The sequence below is a fragment of the Megascapheus bottae genome, chromosome 16, assembly GCF_031878675.1.
Source record: "Megascapheus bottae isolate mThoBot1 chromosome 16, mThoBot2.hap1, whole genome shotgun sequence".
NCBI classification, from domain to species: domain Eukaryota; kingdom Metazoa; phylum Chordata; class Mammalia; order Rodentia; family Geomyidae; genus Megascapheus; species Megascapheus bottae.
The window spans coordinates 8063057-8074584 of NC_143524.1; the positions used below are offsets into that span (position 1 = coordinate 8063057).

General features: G+C 42.7%; 1 protein-coding gene across 2 annotated transcripts; it reads left to right on the forward strand.

Annotated features, from left to right (window-relative positions):
• Positions 1–3016: 3016 nt before the first annotated feature.
• Cblif (cobalamin binding intrinsic factor) lies at positions 3017–11528 on the forward strand. 2 transcript variants are annotated; one of them, XM_090348704.1, is made up of 9 exons: positions 3017–3095; positions 3761–3937; positions 4642–4767; positions 5114–5242; positions 6042–6223; positions 7367–7544; positions 8702–8903; positions 9201–9319; positions 11467–11528. In XM_090348704.1, exons 1-9 carry the CDS (start codon positions 3017–3019, stop codon positions 11526–11528), a joined length of 1254 nt encoding a protein of 417 aa, XP_090204830.1. The 2 variants fall into 2 exon arrangements, with proteins under 2 accessions (XP_090204830.1, XP_090204831.1); XM_090348705.1 differs by having other exon boundaries at positions 4642–4755; positions 5105–5242.

The window sequence follows — 11528 nt, forward strand, 5'->3', positions numbered from 1 at the left end:
AGCCCCACGACTGACAAAAATAAAGAAATATGGAAGCCAATCCTTAGTAACTTCAACTAACCGCTCTTGCTGCATTACATTCCCCACAGCTCCACCCGACCCAAGGGGACTGTGTAAGAGCTTGAAGAGCAGGCGTGGTGCATGTTAGAAGCCATCAAGCCCACCCCAATGTAATCCCTGTGCTCTCCGCAGCCACCAGCCTTCCCTGAGGAAGAACATGGGGCTTTTAAGCCTACGTCATATATGTGCTTGTGAATTCGCTCACTCATGTCACAAACACTGGGGATAGGGAAGTGAAAATCATCAGTACAGTTACACACTGTGGAAGACATGTTCTAGATGGGAAGGAGTCATGACAAGTAGGTGTACACAGTGTGTACGGGGGTGTTGAGGTACAGGAAAGACGAGGTACCCCATGCAGTGGTGGGATGGAAACTGCCATGTTGGGCAAGACCTCTCTCAAAGCTTCCCTTTGGGTAGAAACATGAAGAAAGTGGGGAGTCACAGCGAAGATATGTGGACGGGGATTCTGAAGAGCAGGGCGTGAGCCAAGCAAATAAGTAAACCCAGTGAAGTCGGCATGGCGGTGCTCGCCGATAATTTCAGTATTCAGGAGGCTGTGGCTGAAGGATCACCAGTTTAGAGCCCCCCCAGCCTGGGCTACAGAGGGAAATAAATAAATAAATAGGAATAAATAAACACTGAACACTTAACTAAGGACAAAATGTAGTAGTTAAGAAATGTCCGCGGCCAGCAAGGATTCCTGTGGCTAACTGCAAAGACTGTGTCATAATCACACTTGTAGCAACCATGGGGCCAGACTTTGCAACTTAAAGGAAGTGGGCATTGAGAAAGCTGGCACCCAAAGGCCGGGTGCGGAGAAAGGAACCCTTATACAGTGGGGACATAAAAGAAATCAGAGCCAGGTGCTAGTGGTTCACATCTATAATCCTAGCTACTCAAGAGACTGAGATCTGAGGATCACGGTTCAAAGTCAGCCCAGGCACTAAAGCCCATAAGACTCTTATCTCCAATTAATCACTTAGAAATCAGAAATGGCACTGTGACTCATGTGGTAGAGCACTGGCTTTGAGCTGTAGAGCTCAGGGGCAGCGCCCAGACCCAGAGTTCAAGCTCCATGACAGTCAAAAAAACATCAATACAACCACTATAGAAATGAGTATGGCGGCTCCACAGTAAAAACTGAATGTAGGGTTTCCATACGTTCCTGCTGAACCACTCCAGGACACATATCCAAAGGAATGCAAGTTAGAGTACAACAGAGGCATCTGCAGTACTATTAAAAACCAATGGAATCAGCCTAAATGTCCACAAACCAAATGAAAAGAAAATATGACACACACAGAAGTATTAGTCAACCAAAAAGAATAACAAAATCTTGTCACTTATTAGCTGGACAAGGGTGGTAGAACAGATTGCGGAGGTGGGGATGGGACAGGACTGGCTGAATATGATACAAGTACATTATAAGCATGTATGGAAAAGCCAATGAAACCCCTTTCTACAAATAACATATATTAGTAAAAATAGTAATGATAAAGGACATCTCAATAGGAAAAAATAATAATAAAAGCTTCTCTTGGGCCAGGCGAGGTGGCTCAGGCCTATAATCCTAGCTATTCAGGAGGCTGAGATCTGAGGATCAAGATTCAAAGCCAGCCTGGGCACAAAAGAACCAGATACTCTTCTCTCCAACTAACCTCTAGAAAATAGGAAGTGGGGCTTAGCTCAAGGGTAGGGCAGTAGCCTTGAGATGAAGAGCTCAGGGACAAAGCCCAGGCCTAGGGGTAGGGTGGTAGCCTTGAGCTGATGAGCTCAGGGACAACGCCCGGCCCCCCCAAGTTCAAGCCCCATGACCCAATAAATATTCTGAATGAATATCCTATGCTGAGTTGGAATCCATGGCAAAAGTAGCTGGAATTCTCGAGGCACACAAGAGTGTGTCTGCAGCAGAGTGAACAAAAGGGAAAAGTGGCTAACAAACCCAAGGCATGACTTTGAGAGTCCTATAAGTAATTAAAACGACTTTGACTTTTATCCTCAGATGGGAGCGGAGCCCCTGGATTAACGTCCTCCACTCACGAAACTACTTAACATACAGGAAAGAATTGGCGCTTTTCTTTCGAATTTCAAGGCTGAGGTAACAAGTCTCTTCTACTAGGAGCTATTAATTTAATAACAACTGATATTGTTATCAATATGTACCTCCTTTCAAAGATTATATTTCCCCATAGGCTGTTTTTAATCACTAGATAAGGAAAAACAAACAAAAACAATGTGTCAAAAAAAAAAACTTCAAAGAGTCTGAGGCAGAACCCAGAAAATTACATAGTCAGACTCCCCCAGAAGGCAGATATCTCCCTGCGAATATAAAACAAAGACTTAGTCAAATTGAGCTAATACGGGCCAATCAACCAAATTGAAATGAAGTAGTTGCAGTGAAACACCTAAGACGCTAAGTCATCTGGATACAATGAAACAAACCCATGAAACATTTTAGTTTTGTTGATACCAACACATTAGCCCAAATGTCCCAAGGTCCTGGGGGAATTACTTTACATTTCCCCATGAAACAACCCAGGAATTTGGAAAAGGAAGCTTGGTGTTCCCGCATACACACCCACCCAGGGCTGGGAACTGAATCTAAGGCTTTGGCACATTATGATAAAGAAGCATTCTACCACTCAACTACATTCCCAGCCCTTGGTGCTTCATGTCATTATGTTCACAGCATACCCAGCCCTAAGTTTCTCCCGTGACTGTCCTACCTACAAGTCAATTAGACACCAAGGAGGGCTGCACAAAAGATCAACTTATATAAGCAAAAGGAAATTAGTACATCAGAGTAGACAAGGTCAGCATAGGTAGATAGGAGTGGCTGAGAGAGAAACAGACTGTTTGGCAAAGATAAGCACACAGAAGAAAAGGTCAACAGACACCTGTAAATACTGCTGTCTGTGGACTGGGAGAAGTGGACTGGACAGGAGAGTGCAAAATGGCCCGGCTTGTCCTCTGTCTTCTGAACATTTTCTGGGTGATGACAGGGACCAGTACCCAGACCCAGAGCTCATGCTGTGAGTATGGTGTTAATTCTGAGTTCAGGGATGCAGTTCTCCTAGGGAGAGGCAAAAAGAGACCTCAGCCCCTGGGATTTTCTGCTGGTGCAAATGAGCTTGAAATGCCTCTAAGAGTTCCAGGATGGTCAGGATGTAGGTGTGTGTTCACCTTTCCTGACGTCTTAGCCCAAGTTCTCTGACAGTAGAATCCATGGAATTGTTTAACTAAAAAAGACTGCATTCTGATTGCAGAAGTGGTAGGTGCTGAAACAAAACAGGTATTTGGTTACTTCTGACACCAGACAATATTACCAAGGGGAGGTTTGGGAATGAATCATGTCCTAAATCTTTAATATTCTTTATGAAAGAGTTGGTAGTTAAATATCAATGAAAAACACCCAAAAAATACACTGGTTTCTAATAAGCTGTTAGAGTTCCTGTGAAATGACTGAGTTGAAAGACCGTTAAGTAAAAAATAACTTTCTTAAAATTAGGAGTGATTTGAAAGAATGGAAGGACTAATTGGTCTCCAAAGAAAAATGTCCATATTTTGTAGATTTCCCTTCAATTCCTTGATTGCCTAAGCTAATAAAGCTGTCCCTAGGCATAAGAGACAGGAGAATTATGTTTCGAAGGAGAGGGAATTTGGGTTGGGGGGGTGGTAACTGTCTTTTTCTTTTCAGCTATTTCCTCAGACCAGCTGCCCTGGGTTAACAGTCTGCAGGTTCAAATGGAAGAGTCAGCGACTTCGTCAGCCTTTCCCAACCCCAGTATCCTGATCGCCATGAACCTGGCTGGAGCTTATGACCTGGAGGTCCAGAAACTGCTGACCTTCGAGCTCATGGCCAGCAACGCTGCAGGTGAGATGTTGGAGCCCCTTTTCCTGCTCCCTGCTGGCTATCCCTCAGCTCCAACCTGGACGGCTCTCCAACTCTCCTGCTGCCTCTGGTTGTACCTTCATCACCTTGCCCTGCATATCCGTAAGGTACCTGGAAATATGAGTGAAGGAATTGAAAGCACTCATGGAGGAGGCCAGGGAAGCAGAACAAACTCCAAACTAGACATCAAATAAGAAGAGGGATTCCAAGTGCAGTTCTGCCATCTTCCTTACTCTGTGGCCTTGAACAAGTCACTAGATGCCGCCTAAGCTCTTCTTGCCTTCTAATCATAATCATAACAATAATGACAATGGCAGTAACAATAAAATCTCCATTCTGCCTGCTTCTCAGGAGTTGCCCTAAGACTCCAGTTCAAGTTTCTTTGCAACTTCAAACTTGCGTAATCTCTTTGCATGGGTGTTCTTGCTACACATCTAACCAGGCTGTCACAGGTTCTTGTCTTGGGTTTCATTATGGACTCATCCAGTCACACAGAAGCCATTTGATTCAATATTCTCTTACATATTTTTCCATAGCTCTTTGGAAAGACAGATCCAAAGGTTAAGCAATTATACTGAAGAGTCAAATGATCTGGAAAAGAAACAGAAAGCTCAGCCATGGCCCCTGAGAAGACCTCCCCTGAGACTATCTTTGCGTCACTGTGTGGTTGGTTCTCCTCTCTGCAGACCTAACCAGTGGTCAGCTCGCCCTCAACATTATGGCTCTCACCTCCTCCTGCCGGGACCCTGGGAATAAAATATCTGTTCTACAAAAACAAATGGAAAACTGGTCACCTCCAAGTAAGACTTCATGGTGAGGGAGGCCAGGGTGAGGCGTGGAGTCCTTTCTTCTAAACCCAGATGGAGGTGGGGAAATGGAAGGTTAGGGAAGACATATGCTGTCAGCTCTGCTGACATATTCCTGGCCAACATAAACTAGAACAACCAAAGCAATCCAGCCACCATCTGTCTGGAGACATCATCCCTCTTCTTGTACTCAAGTGGCTGGATGACACCCTCACTCTGAGAAACACTCAAGTTATACTTTGCTGATAATTTTCTTTGGGAACAGGTTTCTTTTATTTATTCCTATTTTGGCTTTTCAAATGGTGAATGTTAGACTAATGAAGGTTCTTTATCCCTTTCGGAGAACCCAATGATGCCACAGGCTTCTATGGGTCCAGTCTGGCCATCTTAGCACTGTGTCAGAAGAACCCAGAAACAACCCTATCATCAGCCATGCGTTTTGCCAAGATCCTGTTGGCCAGTTCCTCTTCCCTGAATGTGGGTGAGTAGATGACAACCATGAGACACTGTCCTGAGCTGGACATGTCAGAAGTACAGAGAGCAAAGTGGTGAAGCTGCAAGGGAGAGAAAGAAAGGGAGACTTCCGGAGGAGGAAGGGAGACTTCCAGGGGAGGAAGAGCCTGATGCAGCACATGCAGATAGGAGGCACTGAACAAATGTTTGCTGGAGATGTTAATTAAGGAACAAATGACAGACAAGAAGACATTAGCATGTTTCTACATGCTGACCCCAGGCAATAGTAGACAATAGTTGATACCAGACCACAGCTAACATGAGGACAATACTAGAAAGGTCTGACGGCTATAAGATCTCCACTGGGGAAAACATTCATATTACTGAAGGCTGAAGTGGTTTTCTAATTAAATGTTGATCTCTTTTCTCAGTCCTACGTGGCACCCTTTTCTTGAAATGCTACTGAAATTTCCATCCTCTACATATCTCAATAGCTCCCACTGAACAGTACTGTCTGACAACTAATCCCAGGATATCCTAAATATCCTGGGAGGTTTTAAATGTTTCCTTCATTCGGCAAGCATTTTATAAATCTACCTTCAAGATCTGGCCCCCCTATTTACTGGGTTGTTGTATCTTTGGAGCACGGTTACTTTATTGCTTCTGAACCCTCCTTCTCTTCTCCGTTAAATGAAGAGAATCACAGGGCCTATTCACAAACAGGGTCCTGAAACGTGAATGAGATTGTGTCACAAGAATGGCATTGCCACCTGATACATTTGCCTGCTTTGACTGCTGTGGTGGTTCTGTTCCTTTGTGATTCTCAGATACAGAAGCAGTGGCGATCTTGGCCTTGACCTGCATGTACAACAAAATCCCCATAGGTTCTGATGCAAGTTACAGAGTCCTGTTTAGCCAGGTGATAAAGTCTCTCGTGGAGAATATCAGCAGGAAGATCAAAGACGATGGCATCATTGGAGACATCTACAGTACTGGCCTTGCCATGCAGGTAAACACATCCTGGATACTCTTGATTGAGCTAAGGCTATTTCTAGAAATAACCAACTAATGTGATTTGAGATAGATGCCTAGGGTACTTTGCCTTAGTTCCTCCACTAATAGGTGATAGTAGTTCTTCCTTATCTCGTAAAGTATGAAAACTAAGCTATTTCAATTCATTTTCCTTCCTTGGAAGAAAAATAGGGGAAAAAAGTAAATCCAGGAAACGTATAGGCCTGCTGATTAATAATGATCAATTGCGATTGAAATTCTGCTGTATAAACACTGATGTTAACACAGGTGCTCAGAAAATATTGAATTTTCTGCTTCCCTGCCAGCACAGGGTTCTTTCCCTCAGCCCTTTATCCTGATCCAAAACACAGTCTATCTTTAAAATGATTAATGAATGACTAATAATGTTGACTCACCTCATGAAAACTCTTAGTATACAGCAGAGCCAACACGATGTGTTAGCCAAAGCCATGCACAACCTGGTGCTTCCAGGCTTGCATTGGATAACATGATTGGCAGCTCGAAATCCACCCCCCTTGCTTTGCCCAGGTGAATTGGGTGTCTTCCTCCATGAAAGGTAGATGGATCGATATGGGGAAAGCTAAGCAACAACAGCCATCGGTTTAGAAATCATAATCCTGCAGCCAGGAGTTTGGCCTAGTGGTAGAGTGCTTGCCTACCATGCATGAAGACCCAGGTTCGATTCCTCAGTACCATACACATAGAAAAAGCCAGAAATGGTGCTGTGGCTCAAGTAGCAGAGTGCTGACCTTGATGAGAAAGCCCAAGGACAGTGTTCAGGCCCTGAGTTCAAGCCCAAGGACTGGCAAAAAAAAAAAAAAAGAAATCATAATCCTCTAAGCCAAACAAAAAGGACCTCCAACCCTGTCGGGCTACAGAAAGCCCAGGACATCATTTAGTCTATGTCATACCGTTCTCATACACTTCAAGTTGGCCCATGGCCTGTCTTCCTAGTGTGACAGTTTTGTTTTGTTTTTAGCCTTGAGCTTCTTGTGCTAGCACTCTACCATTACAATTTAGATCATAGCCAGGCACCAGTGGTTCACACCTATAATCTATAGTCTAGCCCTCACAAGGCCCAACACTCAGCTATCATAATCTCTCTCCCCATCCATTTCAGGCTCTCTGGGTGACACCCGAGAAACCTACCAAGGCATGGGACTGTAAGAAGACGATGGATACAGTTCTGAAGGAGATTAAGCAAGGGAAATTTGACAACCCAATGTCCATTGCCCAGATCTTGCCTTCCTTGAAAGGCAAGACATACCTAGATGTGCCCCATGTGGCTTGTATCCCTGGTAAGCATGGGTTGTTTTTTTTTTAATAACTGCCCTTTTTTGCAAATTGTGCCACAAATATACATAGCAATGCTAAATGTCCTATAAGTTTGTGGTGTCCATTTCTCTCACCTGTGACTTCCAATCCCCATGAGCATGTGCTAGCCCACGGAGCCAAACCCTCCCCCATCTTGTCTTCTCCATTCATCACACATTTATTGAAAACCTACTAATGGGCAAAACATTTTGTAAGACATTAAGCAAAGAGGAGGACTCGTGTTCTCAACAACAAAATAATATCAGACAAGCTTACCACCAAACATCATGCTGCTCTCTAGAGTCAGGGGGTAGATATAGAGACAAATGCTAACAATATTTGGAATATTGAAGCAAATAGTGAGTCGAAATTTAAGTGATACACATTATAAAAAGCCAAAAGAAGCGATAGCTTTGTTGAATGGCGACTCCTCTGTATCACTCCTGAAAGATTGCCCAAAAAAATGCCAAAATTTTTAATTTAAAAAGCAATGACCAATTACTAATTAATTAATAATTAATGCTAAAGAAACCGTTAACATTTCTGCTAAGTCTCAAAGATTTGATTATGAAACCATGGTTCTCACAGAACACTAAATGAATGGAGTGGACATCTAGCTTGCTACATTTTTAACGCCTTCCTTTCATCCAACCATTAATATAATTCAGAATTATCTGAACTCCAGTCATGACAGAAATATACATTTAGAAAGTGTGACTCCTTTATAACTAGTCTTTGGAAAGGATTCAGCCAACTCTTCTTTCTAATCAAATACTAACATAATGCTTTATTATTCTTCTATCACATTAACCTCGCAAGATAGTAAGGGATTATAAGTTCCTTGTATATTTCAGTAAAGAATCCACAGAAATCAAAGTCAAGCAAACTGATCCTTGTTATCTCAAGCACTACCCCCACTCATCTAACTCCTTAGGCTACTACTTGCCTGTGAGTTCCTAAGTGTAACAGAGTCTCCACCAGAGTTGCAGTCTAACTGTCAAAGCACTTTGTTAACATGGTATGAAAGTCATTACTTGCTGAATCTATGCTTTCCGGGATAAGAACCTGATGGCTACTTTGTACATGTACACACACCTATCACTGTTGACAAATCTGGCCATTTTTTTCTTCCTTTTCACAGATAATGAGGTGCAACCAACTGTCCCCAACAATCCTAACCCTGTCCCCACTGCAGCATCTGACATCACTGTCACCTACACCATCAACAACCAGCTGAGGGGCGTAGATTTGCTCTTCAAGGTGACCACGGAGGTCAGCGTGAAGAGTGGATCCACGCTGCTTGCCGTCCTTGAGGAAGCACAGCGTAAAAGCCCAGTGTTTAAGTGAGTTCTGCAGTGATGTTTGCCGTCCTCCCTTAACTCCAATTCTGTCCGCTCTTTCCATCCTCCCTCCTTTCTTCCTTTCCTTGAGCCTCAGCACTACTTCCAGATTTTTTCTATGTATGTGGAACTGGGGAATCAAACCCAGGTCTCCCTGCATGCTACGCAAGCACTCTACCACTAGGCCAAACTCCCAGCCCTTGTCCTGATCTTTAAAGCATTTAGAATGTCCCCATTCACCTTACCTCCTTGCTGTGTGACCTAGAAGGAAGTACTAACCATTTATGACTCTATTCTCAGATTTGAAACCACAATGACATCCTGGGGCCCCGTTGTCTCTTCTATAAACAATATTGCTGAAAATGTTAATCACAGGACATATTGGCAGTTCCTTAGCAACAAAACACCCTTGAAGGAAGGTAAGAGAAGAAAAGGGGTAGGCATTTCTTCCAGAGTTTGGAAGAAGTTCATTAGTTCTTGTACTTAATTCATGTATTTAATCAAATGTGAAACTGTATATATCTCTTTTTTTCCAGTCCTGGGGCTTGAACTCAGTGCCTGGACACAGTCACTGAGCCTCTTTGTGCTCAAGGCTCGCACTCTAACCATTTGAGCCACAGTGCCACCTTCAGCATTTTTGAGTAGTTTACTGGAGATAAGTGTCTCATGGGGACTTTTCTGCCTGGGCTAGCTTTGAACCTCAAACCTCAGATCTCAGCCTCCTGAGTAGCTAGGATTATAGGTGTGAGCCACCGGCACCTGGTTTTTATCTTTACCGTGAAACCTCTATATGAAGCTGTGGCTTTAAAAAAAAAAAAGTTTTTCATTGCCCAATCTTACAATAGGAAAGATAGTTTTCTTAGCATCAGCAAAGCATATTATAAAACATCTTGATGTTACACAGGCCTCAGATAGAAGCCTCTCATGTTTATGAGCCAAATTCTACACATAATGACCATTCCCTGAGCTATGCACAGTCTTCATAGATATAGAATGGAAATAGAAAGAACCATTTCTTATTACCCAATTATGAAGTACAGGGCCTTTTGTAGAGCATTCAAAAATGCTTATTAATGTTATTAGTTGTACTGATTCCTTTATCTCAAGAAATTTCCCTGGAAACTTAAATTAAGCTTATTTTCTTGTCTGCCATTACCTTCCTTCTCTAAGAAGGAAGAATGGCAAAGATTTGAGACTTGAAATGCAAAGATTTGGACTTGAAATTATCATGCCTTTTGTTGTCTGATCTGTTGAATACTTCTCAGCACTTATCTTTCTCAACTCATTGCTTTTATTGCTTATAATCCCTTAAACTCTCTCATTTTGACTTTTTATAAAATAATATCCATCCACCATTTATTGCGTATTGTGTCTTAGCCCTGTTATTTCTTTTTTTTATTTCCATCATTTCTCTGTCATAACTTTGAAAATATTTTCTCAGGGAAAATATTACTAGCAAAATTTTCTATGTGATGAGAAATTTAATTCAAATTTATTAGTGAATGTAAAGACTTTATGAAAGTTAAAAGAATCCAATTTCAAAAGAAGTGCCATAGCTAGGCACGGTGGCTCATGTAATCCTAGCTACTCAGGAGACTGAGGTCTGAGGATCAAGGTTCAAAGCCAGCCTGGGCACAAAAGGACCTGAGACTTTTATCTCCAATTAACCTCTAGTAGGGTGGTAGCCTTGAGCTGAAGAGCTTAGGGACAGCACCCAGACCCAGACAAAGTTCAGGCACTGTGACTCGCCAAAAAAAAAAAAAAAAAAAAAAGTTCCATGTATCTCAGATAGGTAAAAGCACAACTGTATATCATATCAATAATTTTAATTTTGAAAATCTGATTTTAATTTACAAAGTGGTTTCTTTTTTCTTTTTTGTTGGTCATGGGGCTTGAACTCTGGGCCTGAGCACTGTCCCTGAGCTCTTCAGCTCAAGGCTACCGTCTTACCCCTGCAGCTATAGTGCCACTTCCAGTTTTCTAGAGGTTAACTGGAGATAGAGCTCATGGACTTTGGTGCCCACAGATCTCAGCCACCTGAGCCTAGGATTAAAGGCACGAGCCACGGCACCCGGCTAGTTTCTATTTTTTTTTTTTTTTGCCAGTCATGGGCTTGAGCTCAGGGCCTGAGCACTGTCCTTGGATTTTCTCAAGGTTAGAGCTCTACCACTTGAGCCTCAGCACCATTTCTGGCTTTTTTTCTATGTATGTGGTACCAAGGAATCGAACCCGGGTCTTCGTGCATGCTAGGCAAGCACTCTACCACTAGGCCAAACTCCCGGCCCTAGTTTCTATTATTTTTAAGAGGTGCCTTTCATTACTGAAATCCTATGAATGCATCCGCTCCGTTAGAAGCTGGCTATCTTAAAGTGCTCACTCCAACGCACATGTGGCAATATAGCATGGAAATAAGAGCTCCCTAACAAAAATCTCCATGCCATGTTTCTTTCAAATTAATTTCTCCCTAGGATAGATTTGCAACTAACAAATGTGACGAGCTGACCCTTTGGGGTATCGAGGCTTCAGGTACCATAGTCACCTCATATTATTCTCTGCTTCTTTCCAGGAGTTGCTTATTACATACCCTTTAACTTGGAGCACATCTTGGCAAATTTCACCGAGTACTGA